Source organism: Echeneis naucrates, chromosome 7 (genome assembly GCF_900963305.1).
Source record: "Echeneis naucrates chromosome 7, fEcheNa1.1, whole genome shotgun sequence".
Classification (NCBI taxonomy): Eukaryota; Metazoa; Chordata; class Actinopteri; order Carangiformes; family Echeneidae; genus Echeneis; species Echeneis naucrates.
This window is the reverse complement of record NC_042517.1, coordinates 18502063-18527511: the sequence shown is the minus strand read 5'-3', so window position 1 is coordinate 18527511 and position 25449 is coordinate 18502063. Positions and strand designations below refer to the sequence as shown.

Sequence of the window (25449 nt, the reverse complement as noted above, 5' to 3'; positions counted from 1 at the left end):
AAATATATATAAAAAACATCCAAAAAACAAGCTGATTTTAGAAAAGATAAAAGCTTTCGAAGTCTCGTTGATTTAACTGCCTTAATAGCTAACCATAAAATAGATGTATTAATTTTACAAGGTTGCTTCCTTCTGACCTGTTGGTCTTGTAATTACAGAAATGTTTGCTCAGCGGCTGATTACAGAGCTGCCGATATTTCACTGGTTCATAGCTTCTTAGATATTTATCAAAATTTCAATGTGAATATATTTAGGTCCGTAAAACATTCATAATGTTGACAATATGATGAATGTGGCTTATTGTCAAGGTTTGAATGTAAAAACTGCTTGGTTTTGGTACATGAGATTTAACTTTGGGATCAGTGGCAAAGGCACATGGCATTGTGTGCGAACAAACAATAACAACCACAGCTGAGAGTCTGGTGGTTTTAGTGTCCGGTTATTCTGCTGCCTCATTCACAAAGTCAACTCTTGTCACGAATCTCACTTACACACACATCATCTTACTTTTGGGAACTACTATGTTACATTATTGTGCAAGGCAACCTGAGCTGTGGCAAAAAAACAAACAAACCAACAACTGTATTTTAATTTTTACTGACATTTCATAAAATGTTTCACTTCATTTTTCTGGTGATTTCCTCAAATTGCATAAACCAATAAAAATGCAAATCAGCACAGTGACTGCTTATTTATGCTTTTAGTCCATGTTCTCCGTTCTTAATAACTGTTTGGTGAGCCACTTAAGTGTCATCTCTCTGCTAGTGCATCAGTGATAGATGAGAAATTAGTCAATCCCCTCTGTTTTTTTCTTAAATATTGCTCCGTTTTTTATTATTCTTTAGGCCTTTATTTTCTTTTACATGAATTGTGACAAGGGCTGCTCTGGAGGGCAAAGATGAGCCAGGTTTGGGTGCATTTCGTTCCTTAGCGCAACTTTAACTCCAACCCTGCACACGCTGCAAGGGGTCTTGCAGACAGATGAGCAGAAAAAACATTTAGTAAAATCTAATCATCTCATAAAGATACATACAAAAAACTATAAATGCTTATATTTGGGTTAGGAATAAATACTTCAGCTCTTGTGGCTCACTGATTCCAAAGCCCCCTTTTTTGGTTAAAGAAATATGTGTTTGCCTAAGCCAAAAGAACTGTGTTTTATAGTTATGGTGATTCATTTCACTTGAGTTTTTTTGAATCTTTGTAATACTGCATGTGGTGTCAACACAGAAATTGTGGCACTGTAGCACCAAACATTCCTTCCTGTATCATCTTGAGTCATGAGAGCTGCTCCACTAAAGCACTGCCTCCAACACGAGCAGCACATTTATATCACTCAAACACGCTCACAACACTACCACCAGCTCATAAAGGAATAAACAAGGGAAAGTTACAGTTGTATTGTTTAACGTACAAATCTTTTTTTTTTTTCTTTCAGTTTATATGATTATAAAATACGTGCAAGTATACTTATGGGAGAGACAGAGAAAAAGCTATCAATGAGTAAAGAATCAACAACTGATTCAGGATAGTGTCTCTTGATGACTTTGCGTGGGACTGTTTCCTCTGTGACTTCTGGCTTCTGGCAGAAAAGCTGCACAAATTTTGGCAAATACTGACTTAACATGAAATTCAAGAATGACGAATCGCATCGAATTGCAGTTTTTGTCTTTTTTTTTTGTTTGTTCGCTTGTTTTGCTTTCCAAGTCTGAAAAGGAATTGGTGAATGATGCAGAAGTTGGTGATTTGCATCAGCATTAAACCTCAATTAGTTACGCTTGAACTGTTTTGAAACAGGAACAAAAGTTTATTTATTCTAAATTTACTTTTCTGCTCTGACATAAGATGAAATAGGCAAGTTATTCTTCATACTAGAGGGGTTTCTCTTAATTTTTCACTGACTTTCTCTCCTCTACATGGCATATCAATTGGTGAGGATGCCAATTTCTTTCCTGGACAAGCAGCATTCAGCCTCAGTCTCTTTGTACATCATGTACAGTTTTTAGCCATTAAGTCTTACGACTTTTTTTTACAAGTTTCCTGAGTTGTAACATGAGTTCCATAAAAATAAACTTCAAAAGTCAACGCAAGACTCCAAATCCAACCAATGCACGAAAATCAACTTAATTAAGTAGACCAATAGATTTGATGAAATCTGCCAGCGATAGTTGTCACTTCATTTTTTAAAGTAAATTTCTATCTAAAATCGGCGAGTCTGCTTTTGTCGTTATGCAATCCTGGCATGTGGTACTTAGAATTTAGAGCTATAAATCTGCTCTCATTTTGTCACTGTCAATTTTAAATGTGCCTGTCTAGAAAGGAAGACTTGACGGGCATGGCAACAGAAACTTGGCTTAAGGTTTAAGTTCATGTTCTGCATTCCTGTTATGATTTTCCTAGTATTAGTCATGACTTCATTTAACCAAAATCATCATTTGGCCTGGTGGCTGGGTCCAAATATGACAACAATCATACGTCTTAGGTAAAGAAGGCAGTCAGAGCCACCAACTGGATCAGAAATCAAGGACACTTGGCCCCTATATAGCTGATTTGGCTTAAACTGGAAAAATATTGTTTTGGTATTATTTTTGTCCTCAACTTATCTATTTATTTTCTCAATTGAGAAAAAAAAATGTTAAAAATGTCCAACATATACACACTCAGCGTCCAACATGAATGGCCAAACACTAGATATGAGAGACTGGCACCAGAGTATTGTGGCATTCTTTCTTAAAAAGTACTATGAACAATTATTTGTTAGTCAAAATATTTGCAGATGATTTTTAGCAGTTAATGGACTAATCCCTGAGAAGTCAGTAAAATTGTCAGAAAAGACAAAAGATATCCAGCCTGTTGAGAATAAACTTTACGGTTGTCTGATGTAATTAAAACGGGATCAAGAACAACAACTGTTTTATTTTGGGAAGTCAATGCCAGGGTTGTGCAAACTTACTGAGATCTTCTCAAAACAGGCGTGGGTTGTCTACAGCTGGACTGGAAATGACACATAAATAACTGGAGGACACACATAACTGAAATAAAAAAAAAAAATAAAAAAAAAAAAGAAGAAGTTGAAGAAGGAAAGAAAGTGACCCCTCCATCAAAAAGTGAAATCAATGAGAGCCGTTCTAGATTAATTCCTCTTTAACAAACCCTGACACCTAACCCTAACCCAATTCGCAAAGGACAACAGTTCAGCTCACTTCACTGCAGCTGGTGGGGAGGTGGTGGAGCAGCAATAGACATACCATTGAAAGAGAGAGAGAGGGAGAGAAAGAAAGCACAGCAAAGAATGTGGAAAAAAACTTCCTGACTGCACAAAAAGGGACACAAAGAGAAGGACACAAAAGACAAGAGGGCCAGGTAAAATTCCAGCAAGAGGCTCCACCTGAGCCCCTCCCCATCCGTCCACACACACATACACAAGTTCCTATTCTCCAAGGCTAGTCTGCGAGAGCCGACCTTCCTCCCACTCAGCCTCCTGAGCCCTGCCCCCCGTGCCTGACCCAGTCATCAGCATCCCTTGATAACCTCTGTCCCCCTTTTTCCTCATTGAGCAAACATCATGCATCACTGTCACCCTCCTCAACGTTGCCATCCCACCATCCGCTTAGCAAAGATCCCTCATGGGTGCCCATGGGTGCAAGCAGCTTGCCCTCACCCCTTTCCTGACTGCGTTCCCTCAGAACTCCTTGTGTGCGGTTTGTAGGCGTGTGTCTGCACGTGTGCGGAGGCTTGGGCCACAGAGTTGACTGTAAATCTGTCAGGAGAGGGACGCTGTGGGATGAGCTGAGCGCTCACGGCTTCCACACCCCTCCACTAGGGCCACAGCCTGCAGTTGACCAATCAATTAGTTATTTGATAGACAGAAGTGTATTTTATAAATCAATACTATTTGATATTGATAGATTTATTAAATCCCGAGTCTGAGTTCATTAACTATTTATCGACAGAAAGAGCAGTGACAGCTGCTTTCAAAAGGAGTAAGACCCAATGTCACTGCAAGAGTATTCTCCAACAGGAATATACAGCTCAAAAGCATAAATTGATTGATAAGTGGATAAACAAGAACATAATTAACGTAAAACAAGAATCTTCAAACAAAAGGAAACAGCAAAATAAATACTATAAGCTGATGATTATTTTCATTTTGAATTTGACAATTGTTTTACATGTCAAATATATTTTTATCTGTCCAACAGATGAAGTTAGTCAGCTATCTTAGCCAACAGATGAATATGTTCCAATTTCACCCAGTGAAACAAGTAATGCTTCAAAGTTTGTAAGCAAGGAAGAAAAACTCACAATAAATCTTTTAATAATGTTCCTGCTGTACAGCTGTATTAAAGAATATTCATCTTAATTGGTCAATTAGATGACCTCATTGTTCAGTGGATTCAATATATGGTGAATAGTCTATGTTCTATTTTAATTCTGTTCTATTTATTTGTTGAATTTAATATAATTTAATATTTTAACTAAGAGATAAGTCTTTTATCTAGCTCACTGTTTTTCAGATTTGTGTTTAGTGGCCTCTTTTACACTGAAATTTCCCTTTGGGATTCATAAAATACTATCTCCATATGTCCATCTATTTATCTTTATATCCAATTATCCATCCATCCGTCTAAATTTAGTATCACTTTTAACTTATTCATGACATTTTGAATGCAAACCCTCCAGATCAAAAAAGTCAGATGCAATTAAAAAGGGATCAAGAACAACAACTGTTTCATTTTGAGATGCCAGTGCCAGCTTTGTGCAAAAAAGGGAGTGTTGGTTAATGTCATTTATCAATAAATACTCTCTGGTAGCAGCTTCTCAAATATAAGGATTTGCTTCTATTTTTTTTTTTTTTTGACACACATCTTTGTGAACTGAATATAACCAAGATATTTCAAATACCTATTTGAATTCAGGAAAACTGAGATGGATGCTCCATTATTTTTCTTCACATTTTTCTCCATATTTTCTACATAGCAAAATAATGACAGCTTCGTCGAGAATGACAATAATCATCAGCTTTGGCCCCATTTAGTCACGAAATGCAGCTGCGAGTGAGGGCAAATTCAACACAGTCAACGATATAACAAATTCACATCCCCTCACCTGCTCACACTGACACACAAACCATTTGCATCACCTCCATTCAACTTCTGTTTACACACACTGATGAGGAGACTCCAATTATTCTGTGCAGGCAGGTACTTTAATAGGGCTCTGGTGACATGTTCAAGGACACAGTGCTTTTCAGCGCACGCACATATACACGCACACACACACACACACACACACGTGCACACGCAGGCTGGCTGTTTCAGGGATGAGCCTGTGGATGTTAAAGGGTTACAGAGCAGTGTATATACACAGGACTACGTTGCTGCCCCCTGCAGATATACAGTGAGATCCATTATTGGATGAAGCAGATGACAGGATGGAGTTATGAACGAGACCAAAACATGGTGTGGGGGTGGGGGCATTTTGCTCATTCACCTCACACATATACAGCAATACATGGTGCGTTCAATGTGCACGTGCATGAGTGTTACAGCACTTTATATATGTATAATAGCTCGGCACGCAGGACCCATGAAGGTAGCCAGGCTGACTGACTGATATACAGAAAGCCAGTCAGTAAGTATTTACTGTCTCTCAACCAAACCACCACAAACTTCTTCCAAGCATCGTTCACTTCATCAGAAGCACTTGAGGTGCAGATTCCCCTCATTGTCGGGGCAGCATCAGGCTGCACAGTCAGACAGGCGGACTCATCAGTGAACTATCACCGCTGCTGAGTGTGTAAAGCCTGTGTGTCTGTTGTTGTTTTGTTTTGTTTTTTTTGCCTCCTCAAAAAAAAGGCGACAGTTAAAAAAATAACAAACTTCCAGCGTGTCAATTGGGAAACACGCATCCGAGCCACCAGCTTGTGCGTTAACTGGCCAGCTTGCACCATCGTCAACTTAACAACATCGCCCGAACAGTCTTTCATTTTGCAGCAAAGGCTGAGAAAAAGGAAAACAGCAGCAGCAGGACGGCCGGCCGGCCGGCCGGCGTACACCTCATCCCCGCCATGGAAAGATTAGTGAACCTTTGCTGTCATGGACTAAATGACCATGCACTCTGCCGATGCCAATATCGTGTGTGAGTGTGTGTGTGTGTGTGTGTGTGTGAGCGAGAGAGAGAGAGAGTGCACAGCCGTTGGGAGCCCAAGTCAGTACGTTTCCGTCTTTCTATCGAAATGCAAAAAAAAAAAAACAAAAAAAACAAATGCAAAGTCGGCTCCAATCGGCCGAATGTCACCCGGCGCCCGGCGGGGCTCTTACCTTGTAGACGTATCGCTGTACTGGATCGATAATTTCTTCTTTACACCATTAACTCTCCGCCATCTTCGGCACTGTTTGTTTAAATGGGAAACACTCCCGGAGCCCAAGAAGCCAGTTCTGTAAGTTGAGGCGCCGCAGTGGGTTTTGGGTAATGAAGTCCGTTTGAGCGGAGCGCCTGGCTTCCTGCTGCCTCCTCCAATCCGGACGCGGACTACAGGCAGACTCCACCACGGCACGGGGGGGGGGGGGGGTCGGGGGCAGCGTGAGAGAGGGAGAGACCTTGGCTGGGGGGGGGGCACTGTCTGTCTGGCTCCCACCTCCCCCAACACGACACCTGAAGCTGAATGTTTTCTTTTAAAGAGCGCCCCTCCCCCCCAACCACGTTATCAAAAAGCACAATTTACAGACTTTCCACTTAAAGTGGGCGCGTGTGGCTGGAGGATGTGGGGGGGTAGAGACATGGGCAGCCTAAAGTAAAGAGAGTAAATTAGGGCAGGAAGGGTTTATCTTTGCCTGCTGAGGAAATGTTTGTCCATTTGGACAAGTTATAGTGTTTTATCTGTCAACACTTTAAAGGGCCACTACAATAATAAAAAAAAAAAATCTATACCACCCCTCCCTCCCTGTTTATATATTTGTTTTAACATACATGTGTATGTACAAAAAGTGTGTTGGTACCTGCAGTTTTGAAAAGCATATCCAGCTCTGGACAGATCTGACCTCTTTTGAGGCTCCTGCTTTTTGCCCAGTATACAGAAAACATGAAGGTACTTGAACAGGTTGAACCATTTTGCAGCGATAATAAAGTAATAAATTGGCAAATCAGGACACAAACTTGCCTCACTTTCTGGTAGTGCCCTCATTGGGATTTTGTTTTGGCATCTGATAAGTATTTAAACACAACTAGATCTTCTGAGTCGTATTTCATTGTCTTGCTCTTAACCCAGACTACAAGCCCCCACTGATGTGTTAATGCAATCTTGATTTTGGCCAGAATCCCTGCTAATCCATCATTGGGAATGTCAGGTCTGCATTTATTTTTCACAGGTTATTGTGTGAAGGAATCCGACAGGGTTTTCAACTGAATTTGTGCTCTAATTGCATTATCGTACATACAAAAATAATGTGATAATGACAAAATTTGATGCATTCAAAGAAGCTTAATTTCTCATTCAGTTTTCATACCATACATAAATTTAAAAAAGATTGCAGAGAAAACACTTTAACAGTGTATTGTACAGTGTAGTAATAACAAGATGTAGTAATAGAAGTGAAGTTTTGAAAGGTATTAGTACTCAAAGCTGGGAGTAACTTATTTTTGTGCACGCCTTCAAATATCTTTTTTTTTTTGTATCTATATCGTTTTCTTTTTTCTTTTTGACCACTTTTTCTAAACAGAGCGTCATTTGCTATTATCTACAAAGTATTTTTGCATCTCCATGGCAATGATTATGCTGTATATTTTTATGAGCTGTTTTATGAGTGTTTTACAGACCCAAGGGACTAAAACTATGTGTTATTCTCAAAGATTCTTAATTAATGAATAATTAATCATCAGCTTGTGGGTGATTGGGAAATGTGATTGAGTCAATATGGCTTGCAGTGTAAAACGCATTCAGTGCTCAGAAAGACTAAAGAATGCTTGATAGGTCCAGTCCATTTACCACATTTTATATCAGTGATTCAGTTGTATTACCACTGATTATATGGCCACAGGGAACTGCAAACTTTTTGTTTTTAAATAATGCATTCTTCAATCTAAAGCTATCAAATCTTATTTTGTAGGTTAAGTTATAAATATTCTACACAAACTAATTTTTCTTTCAAACTAAATATCTCTACTATTATGATATTATCTAGTTGTGTTTCAGTTATGTGACAGAATAGATAATAAGTATATATTTTTTAATAAAGCCTGTAATAACTTCCAAAGAAAATCTCTCTTTGGGGCAAGACAGATACTGGGCAGGCTGATATACGGTCTGATATTATATTGGATATTATAGCACTGGTGTAAGGAAACATGAAGATATAATAAAGATTGTGTCTGGTATTCTGTTTGTGCACACAAAGGTGACTTGTTCAGTACATATTACTGGCATAACTTTTAAGAGCCAAATTTATTTGTGTAAAAATTAGAATTAGTTGTTTTCATATTTTAGAAACAACTGAAATATTAAAAATATATAATTGTGATGTAAATATCAAATTTACCCCATAATATCTTAAATTCTGATTTATTAAACTCACATCTTGTACATTAAATATATTATAAAAAGATGATAAATGAATTTATGTTTTTATTTCTAATGGGGGAGGACATTCCAAAAAGGGGATCTTAAAGATTTGTTGTTACAAGTGGCATTAGTTTAATTATTGATTAAACAGCTAATTATTTTCTTGATTAATTGTTTGGGTCCCAAATAATCATCAACATGAACATCTTGTGAACTGAACTTGTTTGCATCAAATAAAATGTTTGTTGTTTTTTTTTATAAATTGCAACCTTAAAAAGTGGAGATTATCTATTTTAGTACATTGGGAATATTTCCTACCAGATTGAATTATTGGATTAGTCAGTCAACAGAAATTTGAGTGTGAGCCATTTCCCAAAGTCCCAAAATATGAAATATTATACCTCCAAAATGTGAGAATTACGTGCTGTCAATAAAATATTTTGGGGCATCTGGAGCTTTGGTCTAGCTAAAGGAGCCATTTGAAGGCCTCTCTTCAGGCCCTGCAAATTGTGAAAATTTGTTGACAAACCTATGAAAATAGATTAATCATCAAGTAAAAAAAAAAAATAAAAATCTGCATGATAATTGATGAAAATAATTCTTATATTCGGTGCTTATTTGTTGGAGAGAACCTGCAAAGTGTAAAAAAAAAAGTACATGTTGAGAAAAAGACACATTCTCGTTTGAGAAGTCACTTTCTTCTCCTGACCTAACACATGAACACTGAAATGTCATTTCACATCCCTGCAGCCTTTTTGAAGGAGCCAGCTTTCTTTGACTCTCGTTTGTTTCACTGGAGGGACAATGGCTCCTCCAGGCGACCTATCTCTTATAGATGAGGCCCATATGTGGCCACCATATGCGAGCTGGCAGGGTCAGCGAGGAGCGGTGACGTCGGCACCGTGTGGCCTATGAACTAGGCCACTTTGACACAATGCCACGACTGCTGCCAAGATATACAAGGCAAGAGACAGACAGCACCAAAAATCTGTCACCATGGCAATATCAGCCAGACAAGAGCACAGAGAGATAGATACACATACAAACACACACACGTATACACTGTGAGTCAGGATCCCATTGTGTCAGTGATAGTGGGAATGAAAGAAGATGAGAAAAAGAAGGTGAGAGAGAAGTGAGACAAGAAGATGATGAGATAGTGGAGTTTAGTTTAAGGCAGTTTAAGGAGACGCAGAGACAAGATCACAGATGATGATAAATGGCACCTATTGCCTGAAGAGAAGGGTAGCTAGGGAAACCTATAGGTGTTAAAGAAACACCAAATGGAAAAAGGGGAGAGAGGAAGAGTGTGTAGTTGTCAGCATGATAGAGGATGAGAGGAAGTGCTGTTGCTCAAAAGGATAAAGAGGGGGTGAGAATAAAGTCAAGCCACACCAGGTTTAGAGGGAAAGTGAGGGAGGGTAGGAAAACAAAAGGAGAAAAACTGCAAGAGATCGAGGAGAGTAAGAAAATGTGAAAAATTGGGTTGTGGAGAAGGTTTAAAGCAATTAGCCTCATGGGTCACGCATAATTCCTAAGGCAAAACTAAAAGACTAGGAATAGGAGAAGAAAATATGACTTGACTATAACTCAGTGCATGAAAAAAATTTTATGTTCTTGCAAACCACAAATTACTTTCAAAAGATGTTTCATTCAAGAGCTCACTGTGTTTGAAAGAAAAAAAAATGTAAACATGTTGAGCAAAACCCAAAACATTTTATTAAAGTTCTCATGCATGTCGTACACAAAGAAACAAACGGCTCATTTAACAAAACAAACCAAATGCATGTGTGCAGTTTATGTTACATTGTTACCCTCTAATAAACATATACACTCAGAGACACACATGCATATGGGCTCAATTTTAGACAAAGGATAGGTGTAGCTTCAAAATGAGACATACCATTCCTATTTTACATTTATGCTGTGTGTTGTGAAAAGTTCAAAGGCTGATGTCTGAAACTGTTAAAGAAAGGAGTTGTTTGTATGAATGCATGATCTCAATCCCACAAAACTAGCAGTGGAACAAAGGCCATTTTATTGTATTGGTGGACACAATGGGCCCCCACCTCCTCATCCCATCCTGTACTCATCGTATAAATGTTTGTAGTTTTTGTTTTTAAATTTATTTCAAATTGTTGCAAAAAAAAAAAAAAATTAAATAAAATTAAAAATCTAAGGTCTCTACATAAAGAGCCTCTGGTATGCAGTAGCCTCCCTGACTCTTTGAGCACCGGGGCTGTAGCTCTGTACTGGTTCACTAATCCATCCATGCATGTGCAAGACGTCGTATGTCTGACTACACCTGAACACACTGTGATCTTAGATAACTAGTTACAGTCTTTTGTTGAAGCAACATACATCTTTGTAGAAAGCAGAATTCAATATCAGAACGAGATGTGTGGAAACTGAAGGCTGTATGAAAGGAAGGAAAAGGATATCCAGAATTATAAAACCTGACTATGTGCTTTGGATGCTGCTGCTTTGTAATAAATGGACTACTGCAGGCAAAACCACCAACATTTGGATTGTTGAACACACATCTGTTGTATACAGGTGGGGAACAGCCAGAATAATTTTAGAGTTTCATTCATAATAGAATTACTATATGGGCAATTTTATTTTTTGTTCACAAGCTATTTTCATCTAAATATATCTTTTGAAAACTTGAAGTGCTTTCAATAACATCTGCTTGAAACACTTGAATTCATTAGCACCACAGTGGAGAATTATTCAACTGGCTTCAGGTTGCAATTTCACAATATTTAAAGGCACATTATTGTGGCACTTATTGTCCATCATTTGGAAAATTCCATAATGCTGCCCTTAAGGCAAAAAGAAAATTAAAATGGAAGAAACAGAAATATAATGTGAAGAAGCGCACATGCAGCACTGCCACAGTTCAAGCACCTCTTCACAATTTAACTCGACCACAATACTCCAAGATACAATAAAGCACACTTACTGCCTAATATCTGTCCATTAAATGTTTAGAGACTGGACAGAAGACGATCATACTTTATTTACCAGCATACAGTTTCATGCGGAGGCGGTCCCTAAGTGGGAATTTAGGGGATTGCACAGAGTTGTGGGAAGGTGAGAGGAACAGGAGAGGAACAGGGAAGCTGTTTAAAATTCTAAACAGGTAGGAATGAGGCTTCAGGAGGGTAGTGGAACCGCTACCAGCATGCACACACACACACACACACACAGATGTGAGACATGGGCAGAGAAAAAGAGGCAACCCATATACAAAAAAATGCTGTTACATCTGTATGTAGAGCTGAAATGATCCAAAGAAAATCATTTGACAGTTACCTCATTTTATTGATCCATAGCTAAGTAGTTATTAAAATGAAACATAACAACAATGTGATAATATTATGTTTGGAACTGTCATCTGACTTTTTTTTGCTTTTTTTTTAACAAATGACTAATAGTGGTAATAATAGATATATCAATGATAATTCAAGTAATCACATCCTTGTTTGTACACGTGAATATTCAGTGAACTGTGAAACAAGTGCAGGGTTAATGTTTGTTAAAATATGTTTTTCTTCTCAGTCTGTGCCATGAACAGAATCTCTGCCCAGTTTGAAATCAGATGCCAAGGTGAAATATATGTTAAACTTGCATGGCTAAATGCAAAAAAAAAAAAAAAAAAAAAAAAGGCTCTAGCAGCAATAATCTAGTTTATTTAACCAACACATAGGCTTCTTCAGGGTGATTTTTTTTAAGGACACCATCTTAAAAAGATGCTTGAACACTTTGGCTGGTTGCTGAAGTAGTGATAGCGCTTCATGTGTTAAGGAGACATATTAGAAGGATGGTGCCATCTGTATGTCTGCACATGGTAAATACAAGGACACAGGAAGGTTACGAGCTGGCCTCGATTATATAGACAGTTTGAAGTGAGCCTATCAGTGTTCAAAATGAATATATAGTATAATGTTATCACAGGGTAAGAAAATTACACAGAGGTCACTAATGAGAAAAAGAAATGAGGAGGTCTGCACACAATGACACGTTAAATGATAAAGATGGAGCTGTGGGAGCCAATTACTTGGCCATACACTCGTGAATTCACCATATGGTCCAGTCCCATTTAGACATCACGCTCTGTCTCCATTTCTGTTTGGGAAACCTACTTGAGCATCATCCAATGCAAAATCAATACAACATGATTGAACGGATAAAGTAAAAACAGGGGGCAATTGTTAAGTCACTGGCTCAAGGGTAGAAAATGTTGCTTGTTGGTAAAAAACAAACAAAAAAAAAAACAACCGAACAAACCCCAAAACCCCACAAAGGCGGAGTGATAAGTGAGAAAGGAAGATGGAGCTTGGGACTGTGTGTTTACCGTCACAGTGGAAGAGTGCATAAACTCAGCATTACAGAGAGAGTGCAGGCATTGAAGGAACAGATGAGACTGTATAAACACACGTGACCTTGCTAGTGCTGTCAGCTGTCCCAGTTGTCGGCCAGGCCATGTGTACGCACGCACATGCGTATAGGTGTCTAAAGATTCATGTTCCAGATGCACAGCTGCATGCACACAAATACAGAGTAAAATTCCACTCAGGGTAGAGGACATGCATAAATCATTTTCTTTTTCCCACTGCATTTTTGTTGACTTTCTGTGTTGCCCAACGTGACTGCTGCAGGCAAAAAATACACGTGCTGCCACCATGACTGAGGTCTTCTCCAACTACAAGTTCACCCCCTCAGGCAGCGAGGGCTAATTGCAAGACTATAAAAGCTCTTAAAAAACATAGTGTCCAGATGTAGGGCAGATTATTAATTACAAAACTACTAAGTGGGCACAGAACAAAATCAAGCTGTAATCGATCTCAGCTCAGAACAAACCAGGAGCAGATTTAGAAACAAAAATGAAATCTGAAGCACTCAATTCAACATGAGTGCTCATTTTTGCCATTTAGGGAACTTGAGGAGAGCTTGGAAGTGTGCATTTTTCCAATAACATGGTTCAAAAGAACAAGCGTACATCATGGATCATATTTCTTTTATGAATCTGTGTGTGTGTGATTGAATTTGAGCAGCTTGATGATGAAATCAGCAGGTGAGCCACTACCCAACATTTAGTAATCTCGCTGTCCAACAACATGTCAATTCAAGTCATACTGAATGGGAAAAGGCATATTTGTGTCTTTGACTCACGGGAGTCTGCAAACCGTTCCACTTTTGTGAAACAATGAGGAGGTTAAATAAAACTGGATGGTTTAACAAAGCTGATAAGTTATGATAGCGTCCTCTGTTTTAGTCTTTGTACCTCCATGAAGTTTAGCATTTTAAACGCTGCTTGGACAATAGTGAGGAAATTCACTGATTGCAGCAGCGTCATAGACACTGAATAATCACATAGCAAAAGTTTCCAGTTTTAAATACTTGTGTGTCAGTGCTTGATTCAATGGATTTGACGCTGCTTTGCCAGATGACACAGAGCAAAGGTGGCCAGTGCCTCTTAAAATTTGATTTCTAAATTTGTCTCTGCACTTGGTATAGTCTTGGCTTTAAGAATGAGTTCCATTTGAATTAGTTTCATGCCCTTTCAATTGTTTTGTCATTAATAAACGTACCCACACACACTTTTAAACTTTCTGATTTCCTTTGTGTCTCCTTGTTGCTCTCTGCATTTCCTTCATTTTTCCATCAAGTATTTTTCTTTTTGCTAAGCTATTACTGAATAAATTGACTGACCTTGATTAGTCACACACACCAGTACCCACAAGCATAAAAACACACACAGACACACACATCAAGTCAATCACTGAGGGGTGAAGACTTTTTGGAAATCTTCTTATTTTTCTGTCATTTTTCACTTACTAAGTATTTCAGTCTCTCTCATTTATCCCAGTGTTCTGTTTAATCTCATTATTTTACCTTTTCATTTTATCTGTGCCGTTTAGGAGTCTGGTCTAATTTCCATCTGTTGGTTCTGGTGGACGCTGATAGGCCACCGCTCTCCACTTGGCAACACACACACAGGAAGACTCTGCCCTCCATTATCCTCCTCAGTACTGCTGTGAATCACAGCACTCTGCTTGACATTGCTCCCTGTCTGTCTCTCCTCCTCTCTCTTTCCTGACCGCTCCATCTTCACCCTTGTCTGCTTCTCATTCCCGTTCCTCTGATCCCTCCAGATGTTTCTACCCTTTCTACACCATGTCCTTCGTCAGCTTACACCTGCTCTATTGCTCACCTCGCACACTCCCCACTCGCCTGCTTCCTCACAAATAGCCGTGGTGAGGTCACGAACGTCTTAGATCTCCATCCAGCTTCATGGATCGCTGGAAGTAAATCTGGCTAGGAGAGCAGCTGCTGCCCAATTTGCTCATTTAAGACAATCAATGGAAATAACATTGAAGGACTACAATACTTCCAAGAGATTACACCGACACACACATACACAAACACAAAGGGAGGCACAGGCACACACACACACACACACACATACACTCCAGTCTTGCTAATTGTTGGCTATTAGTCTGCAAGTCTGGGATTACATGTCTTATTAAATACAGAATTTCAAATGAGCTTTGTTAAATAAGAAAGTACTCCCCTTTTAATGAAGCTAATTTATATGGAAATTACACATAATACTGACGATTCAGTAAAAGATTTATCCTCATTGGTTGAAGGGGAGGAGCAGGGCAGGAATATTTTCTCTTGCCTTAGTCAGTCCCTGTGTTTTTTCTGACTGTTTCTTCAAGTTTGCTTTTGAAGCTCACCCTCACAGGGTTCAGGTTGTGTACATCTGAGCTACAGGATACAGATTGCGTGTGCGTGTGTGTGTGTGATTGAGAGTGTGTGGGTGAACTCTTGTCCTTGTGCTGACCCTGTAGTGCTCCAGCCTGCCTCTCTGGTTCCCACTGATCCATCATGCTGTCTGATTGCTCAGAGAAAAGCCATTACTCTGAAACAGCACAACACATTAGCGGTGAGCTGCAGGTGTCTCGTCTCTGTGTTGTGCTCATTCCTCCCCATGTGGATGCAGATGTCATGTTTAGGGTGGCCTGGCATTAAAATTGCCCACATGTAAACCTGAGAGGACTCTCCCATCTAAAACGCTTTTTGATGCATTGATGCATTTTGTATGCCAACAGTTGATTCATTTTGCTTTCTAACTGTGTGGTAAAGAGTTTAAAGGGTGCTGAGCTGCATGCTGGGTGATAAGACAATGTTTCTGTCTTTCACATTCTGACTAGTGATTTATTAATGCAGGTCTGTATGCAGCTATGCCCCTGCAGACTGCCTCTGTCCCTCAGGCACAAAGCTCTGTGTTGCCCCCTGGTGGTAATTAGCTGATAGGTAACATTTGGCCAATATTTTCTCAAGTCTCCTGACACCATTCCCAGTGGGTAGCATGTTTTAAAATCGAAGCCTGGTAATATATTCTTGAGTGAAATAAGTGGAAAGCGGTAACAGATAGATGAGTGAGACCGTTCTCAAAGGCCAATATCTTTTGAGGAGCCCTGCTTTACAAATGACATTTTCCTCGCTGGTTCATGGCAGAAGTGGATAACTGCAGTTTGAATCATGTTTCCATGCTGATAGATCTGTTGCTCATCTTGTCGACAGGTTGTGCAAAAAAAAAAAAAAAAAAAAAAAAAAAAAAAAAAGTTCAGTATGCCTGTGTAATGATCAAAGGCTTTATTCAAACATGAAATAAAAAAAAAGTGATAAAATAAATGATCATAACTCACAAGAATTTGCATAAATATATACCATTGGAGTAGTTCAAAGACAACATATCGAAAAAGGAAATATATTGCAACATCTATAGACAAGCAGCAAAATAAAAAGAAATCAAGGACAACGCAGAATGAATTAATAGAATACAATAAACGCATCTCTGCTCTGCAGGTTTTTTCTTTTCTTGTCTGTTTTTTTCTAAGAGCTCTCACATTAAAATGTATTAATGAATGTTGCCACCTAGAGGTTGCTCTTAAAGTTAATTCACTGCAGCCTTTTTTTTTTTAAGTTTCCAACAATTACACAATGCACACAGTTTTAATTGCGCAACTTCAATTTGATCAGTTCAGTCAGAAACAGCCCAAAGTGAGCAGTGTTACAGCGTTTTTACATTATGCATATTATGCAAAAACAGTGCATTCCTGTGGGGTTATACAGGCTATTGTGTCTAAAAGCAAGAGGAACTGCAGCTTGGCTCATATTCCAGAGCCTTAAATGTTTGCTGACCGCTGTGCACCGTGACATCTGATCAGCAAGATAACCTTATAGATAGTGTACTTACTATAGTTTATTATTTCTACACGTGGGCCTGTGATCACAAGCACTAACAAAACAACTGCTGGACTGGAACAAACAAAACACTATTGTGACCATTTGCTCCTCTGATCATGTGTCTAAAGTGATGTGTACATGACTATGGATTATGATGGTGCTTTTCACTATCATGAAACATAAGTGTGAGAGCTGCAGTGTACACCTGCATTGTCATGTTAACTGAGCACTTATTCAAACTGAGTTCACTTTGTTCTAATAAGGCCATGAAGTTAAACTATTAGGCTTATTTCATTTTTTTTTCTCCTCATACCACAAAGTATACCCATACTAACAGTTCAGCAAGCTTCATTCTTATATAAAATAAAAAAACAATTCATATCAATATGGATGCAAAACAAATATTCACACGTGTACTGAACAACAGTGAATTTCAACAGTTTCCCCCTCTATAAAAATAGCTTAAAAATCTTACACATAGTTTAGTACAGTGTTGGGTTAAGTCAGTTTTTTTCCTCTCTTATATCTGAGATAGTTTAATAACAGGCTGGTACATATATCATCTGCTCTTCCTTCCCTCCTATGACACTGCCACACAGACATAGGGATTTAAACACCACTTAAGTCCCACTAAGGAGCACTAAAGGGAGCAAGAATGAATGGCATCTTCATCTCCACCCTGCTGCAGACTAAGACTCCAAACTCCGACTGCCTGTGGACAGGTAGCACAGTCTGTACAGAGCTCCAGTTGCACAGTGGGTGTAGCAGTGGAGCAAGACTCGTCCACGGCAGGAAAGAGTATGGCCAACAGTACAATACATGTGCTCCATAGCAATGTCAGAATCATTGAAAAGGTGAAGCAGGAGGGACAAAACATGCCACATTTGGCAACAGAAATCACAAAATCTCTCTCACACAGGATAGGGAATCTGAGGGGCAGAGACAGAACACAGAAGCATTTAGTATCCAATATCCTATAATACATACACTTATCCACAACTCAGAGTTTTACACACACCAGTATGTTGGGGACTGTGACGGGCCCAACTAAAGTGAACTGAAAAACAGGATATGATTGTGAAATACAACCAACAAGGCAGGAGTCAATGACCAGATTGTCACATTTCATGCTTTGCACACAGGCATTTTTTTTTTTAAAACAAGACAAGCAGCAAACATCATTGTCGTCATCATCATCACTCAGGCCCAGTTAATTCTCAGACATACACAGTAGGTGAAACAATAGTGTACACACACACTAATGATTAAGTGTGCAGGTATGCAAACACACTTCCCATTTCAATATGGGATGTAATCATAGTTTAACTAGTGAAGAGCTTGTCCCCTGATACCCAAGAATATAAAACAAAAGGCAAACAGAATGCAACACAAGCATAACACATGATACAAAACACTGACGTTATAAGGACACTTGAAGAAAGATTGTATTGTTTGGATTAACTGAATGCAGTTGCTATGTACCGCTGTGTTTGCTGGTTATAGCTTTTCAAAGCATATAAAACAATAACTATCTGTAGTAAATGACAAAAATAAATAACTCAAACTTCTTGCAGCAGTTGTAAGAAGGCCACTGAATGCTTGTGTGTGTGTGTGTGTGTGTGTGTGTGTGTGTGTGTGTGAGAGAGAGAGAGAGAGAGAAAGAGAGAGAGAGAGAGAGAGAGAGAGAGAGAGAGAGAAAGAGAGAGAGAGAGCGAGAGAGAGAGCGAGAGCGAGAGCGAGAGAGAGAGAGAGAGAGAGAGAGAGATGCAAACTCAACAGCACAGGTAGGAATTAGCCATAAAGACTGTAGCCTTAAACCATCATGCATTAACATCACCATAGAAAAGACTGAAGTGCAGCCTAAAACAGTTTGTTGCTCAGGTTTCCAATCATGCCATTATAAACACTTAACTGTATGCAAACAGTACAGCATCGCAGGTTACAGCACAGCTTCCTCTTTGTAAGTCACCTAACCTGGATGAACCCCCCCCCAACACCCACCCCTGTAACAAACTGGTTACCAGGTTAGTGATAAAAGCAAACAAAAATATAAAAACTGCCTCAATCCTGTAACATATTGGATTTCAAAGGCGGAGGCTGTCAAATCCTGGCAGTAAATGATCAAGGAGTTAAGTACAAGCTTCAGCTTTCAGGCTGCAGCTATGCCAAATATCTAAATAGCACAAATCTTTCTCTGGAGTGATTCATTTATGATCTTTTCCTGGCAAACTCAGAATATCCAAGTGTTGCCTTGCCGAGCAAGAAAGGCTTTATTTTGGGACATGAACCAGTGGCCTGTTTAACTGATAAATGACACTCTGCACAGTTAACCTGTGCATTAACGCTTTATATTAAGTTGCCCTGAAGTCAAAATTCACTTTTTAAGGTACTGTGATATTAAGTGATTTGATGTCAAATTACTGAAGAGCAACTCAGTTTAAAATACCCGACGAGAGATCATTGTTTTACACAAAAGGACACTTTTTAAGAGCTAAATCCATCCTGTTAAAGCATCAAAACCAACCAACATCTCATCTGCCCTGCCCATATGTCATCTGCAGAGGACCCAAATTAATAATAACACTTCTAGCAGATGGTAATACTAAACTTTTTCAAATGGGGAGTTTCAACCCCAAAGGGACAGCTATGCAAGGTTTCTTAGTGCGCTTTGAGAGCAATAGACAATATCTGAAGTTGTGTAAAGACATAATGTCACATTGTCAGAACTCCCTCACTCGGTTTTTCTTCAATTTCTTTCGTTCCTATGAAGCTTTGGCTTTTCTTGCCCTTGGTGATGTTTTATCCTCAGACTTGACAACTCCATTGGCAGCACCTCCTGACAGGAAAGATGAATAGTGAAACTGATTCCTGATTAAAGGAACATATTGTAAAGCAAACAAATGCTACATATCAAGCATTTGAAACACAGTGCGCGGATGCAGAGGCTCCTGCAGACTCACCCCTTGTAGGTTCCCTTTTGTGCAGCTTGCTCTTTGGGCTGACGGTTTTTTTCTTTGAGGCCTGGTTCTGGCTGTGCTCCCGCCACTTTTTCAACTGGAAATTAATGAATTTCCACATCATCCAGGCCTGTGTCAGGCAGATTGCTGCCAGACAAGTCATCCTGTTTACGGTGGAGAAAACCCATTTTAAGACATTATTGTGATTCTGTTTCTCAACAGGAAAACAAAACCTTTTTTATTTAATTGGAATGTCACTAGAAATTTAGCTCAGTATGAGAAACAGGAAGTTTCTATCTGGACTTACCTAATGGTGAGGACATTGAAGTTGCCTTCTGTGAGGGAAAAGCCCTGGTTTTCTGTCCGGGGAAGTCCAAAACCAAATGTAAGAACTGAGAGCGTGAGGGTGAGGAGGCGAGCGATGACAAAGAGGAGTGCCCAAAGAGTAAAACTGTAAAGGGGGGGGGGGCATCAGGTTGTTCAGGCTTCTGGTTATGCTCAGATATTTCAATTGACCAAATCGAAACATAATATTACCCTTTCTGCTTGTTCTCGTCACTGAAGTAAAAGAGGCGTGAGGCGTGGAAGAGGAGCTCCACCAGGTAGTGAGGGACTAGCAACACCAGGCCCAGTCGGTGGAGGCTGAACAGAAACGACACAGAAAGGGGGATGGAAACACAGAGTTAAAAATGTAGATATTACAAACTGGTCGTGGAAATACAGCATTTTCATATCTGTTTCATATTTTAGACGGATAGTCTTAAAGAAAAGGAAAAAGAAAAAGAAATGTAAATCACACACACACACAGGCGTCACAGGTCAAAATACATATATATATATATATATATATATATATATATATATTCAGCATTCATGCTTTCTATGAGGGGGAAAGTAGAGTTTCATTTTGATCTTTATGGGATCTTATGGGAAAGTCTTTCCTCTGAGCTAAACATTTCACTCACTTTAAGACGTAGGCACCAGTGATGTGGACAACATAAAGGCAAATGTAATACAGCTGGCGGGGGATGTCCTCCTGTAGAAAGTAAAAAGACAGAAAGTCTGTGTTGGTATGGGCAGCGACAAACAGTTTGGATGGCAAGGAAGTTTGTGGAAGCAAATTTTGGACATGAAGTATTTAAGTAAACACTTTGGTGATTATATTTACTTCATTACTTCTTTCACTTCAGTGAAACATTCTTGAAGAGCATTAAATTAAGTGAATAAGTCTGTCTTGTTTGTTTTCTTATGTGCTACAAAAGAAGTGTGAACGCTGAAAGAAAACTGCCATTGCATAATTTCCTTTTTCTCTACTTTGACAGCAACAAATAAAATCTTATCTGATTTAGTACTGATGACACATAGAAAATTACTCTTCACCACTTCAACCATTAAGAGGTAATCGAAGAACCTGAATATTTTCAAGTGCACGATTTTCGAAGTGGTTCTTACCTTCCGTACTTTTTGAAAGTACAGCTCAGGAAATGCATGGAGCCAATAGGCAATTTGGCAAATGTAGAAGAACTTGACCTGGAAACTAGACACAGGATAGATTGTGTATAGGTTACAGACCAGCTTTTATTTCACACAAGCAGTCATAAACTTTATTATTTTAATATAAAGTAGATCATGTTACCCATGCTGAAATGTTTTGTAACTATTCATATTGCAAAGACATACATCAACATCATTTTCCATCTGTGATTTGCCGGACTAACATATGTGCTGAAGATTTTGAAAGAGGTGTTAAGTGTATTTTCGCAATTAATTGTGTGGGAATTCTAGGCCAATATTAATTTTCTGAAGAGACAGCAAACCTAATCCTCCTCACTGATTACTGACTTTAATCACAGAAATACAAAGTTAAAAGAGAGTAAGTGTATTAAGCATTATGAAATCAGAACTGAAACTGTTGAAGCTCTGGATAGATGAGACGGTTTGATTTTTTTTTCTTTCTGGGATTAATCACAGTTATAAATATGATATAATGATGAGTAGGAGTCTATAAATCTCTACTTACACCATGTGAGTGTGTGGGTAACCCTCCCATAAGAAGGTAGGATTTGTTGCAAAGTCCTCCTGTCAGAGAAAGAGAGACACTGTATGAGATAAAACCTAATTGAGGCTTAGACAGATTGTTACTGTGACTCTTGACCCTCGTACCGCTGTTAGGATGCTGCAGCCCCACATGAAGGACAACAGGTAAAATGCTGCAAGCTGTCCAGACTCGTTGAACTTGCTGTGTTTGGTTTTTGACAAGTGCAACCGTCTGTTCATTTTCTGAAATCAAATCAAACTAAACATTATTCAAGATGAATATGTGTCAACATCCTTTATTATGATCAAAGAATTGGTCACTTTTTCAGTTTTTAAAATTTTATTTCAAAATGAAAATATTTAAGATTAGTTTTCACTGATTGATTGATGAAAAATGGACAGTTGATATGGAACTACATGCACTTGAAGTATAACTGTAGTAACGATATTAAAGAGAGAAACCAAGCAAGTTTTATCTCATCAAATGTTGTAATGATAATAATTGGGTTCCCATTTTTGATCCTCCTCTTAACATGTCGTAAATTCCAATCGTGAGACACTGAACACTAAAACCAATGCATTTATCCACAGAAACAATTAAAGAGGATTTAGGCTCAATGTACTGAACTGTTCAATGTTTAACAGAATAAATCCTGTCATGGGCAGTATGAACATGAGAAATTACTACAGCTTTGTAGTTTGTAGCACTGTATTAGTAGTAACTAATAATGGGCCATGGATCATTCTTATGAGAGAGACATAAAATAACATGATGTTCCCATTATGAGAGACAGATCTTTGAACAGGAACATTTCTATTTTTGGAACAAAGAAACACAAAAATATATTTTCTCTTAATAATACTAAGACTGTCAAATCAAAGCTGTCAGAAGAAACATAAGCACTGATCCAGTCATTATCTTTGGTCTTTTGGGTGGTGTGACCGAATTGCCCCCTGTACCCCCCAAAAATGAGACAGAGCAGAACGGAATTGATGATATATGATGATGGAGCCCGTGATACTTTTGATCCTTAAAACATCAAAGACAAAACAAAGGGTGTTATAAAAAATACATAGGTCCGGTCAGCATAACACACAACTTCTTGGTCACCACTTGGCATATTAATTTAGAGACCAAGAGACAGTGAAATTATGTAAACTAACATGATGGATGCTGAGCTTGGATACTCACATCAAGAATATACTCTTGTATCAAGGCATGAAGGATGACTGCAATAAGCAGGTAAAAGAACACAGTGGCCACATCCTTGGGACCGTAATGGTAAAGGTTCACTGGCTCACTCTTCTCATCTGCAGGGAACACAGAAATACAAAGAACCAAATAAGAATTCAATTGAGGGCTTTTAATCAGAAACCAACTAACCAAACAACTTTGACGCACCAAGAACTTGTGTTACGTTGTACTGGACTGTAATAAACATGATGGCAAACTTTGCTGTGACCTGGAAAGCAAAGAAAGAAAGATGATTAACAGCCTGATTCTGGTGGATTCTATTCAGAGGAAGCCAAATGTTTGTATTAATAGAGCATTTTTCATTCCTCTTGGATAGTGACCCAATCTCCCAGTCATAATACTTATGCATAAAATATATGTTCTGATGACTGCATAGATTCTATCCTTTAGCATTACACTGTCAAACAAATCATCATCATTTCCTGATCACACTTGATGGACTGCTGGCGGACTGCTGTATCACTGCTGGACCCTGACCTTGCCTGATTCCTGCAAGGGGGACAGAGAACCTCTGTTGACCGTCTGAGAGGACTCCCAGGGGTCTCCACAAATATCGGGTATATTTTAAGCTCACCACCTTTTCTAGAATGACAATCTTTGTGTCAGAATGACTTATAACACGACCCTCTCCCTCTCTCTTCAGTGCAGACATTGATATTTCTGTACCAAGCTATAAGCCAGTTATGTCGTCGCAAATAAACATAGACTAAGACAGAAGCTGAAGTGGTCAGATAGTCTCTTAATGTTTTTGGTGCCTGCTGGCTTGGTTTGTGTGGGGACAGGTGAGTGGGAGGAGAACTATCTTATTTTATTTAAACGTGACCAGGTACCTGTCAGCCACAGTTGATGCTGATGAATGGTGTAGCATGCAGACAGACATTTAGCCTGCTCATTGATCGTCATTGATGCTAACAGCCATGAATTTGGCTACTGTGCTATGGGGGACACGTCTTAGCAGATTGGCTAAAGAAAATAGATATATATATACAAAAAACATGACACTTGTGCCAGTAGGCCTCCTAACCATCTCCTTTGGCAGTCAGTGAGACACATGAGAAGGGAAGGAGAGACATGCTAGCGCCCTGCCCCTTGAGTACTGCTGTCATGTCAGCTAACGGTGGCTGACATTAGCCGGCTAACTACAGTTCACAGTACCTCGAACATCAGGCCGAGGAGGATAATCATGGCCAGGCACGACACCATGTCGGCGTGATTCTGAATCACAAACTCGTGGCTCAGCACCGGCGGACTCTTGTTCTTCTTACGGAAACCCATGGCTCTCCCTTCTCCGGCTGCCGTCACTGTAGCTGGGTTTGGGAGCTAGCTCCCCAACCCCCGCCCCCCCCACCGCCGCTGCCGCTGCTGCTAGCTGTGCGTCTCAACCGCTGGACACAATGCTGCTGCTGCTGCTGCGGGCCGGTCGTTCCACCTCAGTCCGTAAGCACACTGAACCGCCACTCGTGTGCTTAAAAACAGTCATGAAGCTACGACGCACAGAGCCAAACACCGCGGCGTGGAACACCCACTTTATTTCTCCAGCCTGGTAAAGTCAGATGACGGGCCCTCCCACTCCAAACCCCCATTCATGAACCGCCCAGAGTCCCTGACGTAGAAGGAGAACCCGGCCTGTGGTGCCTTCACGTACCTCACGTAAGAATCCTATGTTCAAGTCCAATACGCCGACGGGAGGCGGGGGACACCAAGTGGCTGCTCTCGCCTTGTACTTTGGTTGGGTCACACATCATTTTTGGAAATATGTGGCATTTTAGCATAACATCGTATGAAAAGTCCGATCTATTTGGAAATATCGTCTGTATCACCATGCAAAGACTGGATAAGGTATAAAGCAATTAAACAAAGTGGCCCCAAAGTGCCACAAAAAGGGTTGATTAAGGGCAAGTAAGGAGGAAAAACATGCTATTTTCCATTACTTTACACTACTGCACATGACAATTTCACTGCTTCCCTTTACAGTCAGATGCAATGTCAGACGCATACACCTTTATTCTCCAATTTAACACGGACAAAACATTCAGATTTTTACAAGGTAGGACGGGTAGGACTCAAACCGAATCCTCTTCCCTCAGGTTTAAACAAAAAGTAAAAACAGTCCAGCAGGTGGAGCACCGGGACCCCCATAGTGACAAAGTGGAAATAACCCAATGATTTCCAAACTTTTTCTATAATAAAGCCTAATTTCCACCGGGAGCGGAAGCGCCGCGGAACGGCTGCGCCGCGATCATCGGTGCAAATAGCCGCCATTAAAATCAATAAGATAGTTTCCCCTGAGAGCGTCGCGGACCGGATCAGCAACGTCCCAACCACGGCGGTCCGCGCCGCAGCGTTGTGAATCCGCAGCAAGTCTATTTCTCAAG

At 39.6% G+C, this 25449-nt stretch overlaps 2 protein-coding genes across 2 annotated transcripts in view; both read right to left on the bottom strand.

The window, feature by feature from the left end:
- The window catches only part of LOC115046162 (nuclear receptor coactivator 3-like), a 58005-nt gene extending 51571 nt beyond the window's left edge, over positions 1–6434 (bottom strand). The window contains exon 1 of the mRNA XM_029506353.1: positions 6324–6434. The gene's annotated coding sequence lies outside the window, so the exon portion shown is untranslated. The remainder of the gene's footprint in view (positions 1–6323) is intronic.
- Positions 6435–16520: 10086 nt separating this feature from the next.
- LOC115046635 (translocating chain-associated membrane protein 1-like 1) lies at positions 16521–25370 on the bottom strand. Its single transcript, XM_029507137.1, has 11 exons — positions 24230–25370; positions 23222–23282; positions 23012–23130; positions 21946–22062; positions 21803–21861; positions 21235–21319; positions 20748–20818; positions 20320–20424; positions 20090–20233; positions 19786–19946; positions 16521–19661 (listed from the first exon to the last, which is right to left on the bottom strand). Exons 1-11 carry the CDS (start codon positions 24347–24349, stop codon positions 19588–19590), a joined length of 1116 nt encoding a protein of 371 aa, XP_029362997.1. The 5' UTR covers positions 24350–25370; the 3' UTR covers positions 16521–19587.
- Positions 25371–25449: the final 79 nt, after the last annotated feature.

Bases quoted from the DNA above. Each gene is read 5' to 3' on its own strand.
- LOC115046635 (XM_029507137.1), bottom strand. From the start codon at position 24,349: ATGGGTTTCCGTAAGAAGAACAAGAGTCCGCCGGTGCTGAGCCACGAG. The intron at 23,131-23,221 runs GTGCGTCAAAGT...TGTTCCCTGCAG, and splicing joins CAACGTAACACAAGTTCTTG to ATGAGAAGAGTGAGCCAGTG. The intron at 19,662-19,785 runs GTGAGTCTGCAG...CTTTCCTGTCAG, and splicing joins CAAAAGGGAACCTACAAGGG to GAGGTGCTGCCAATGGAGTT.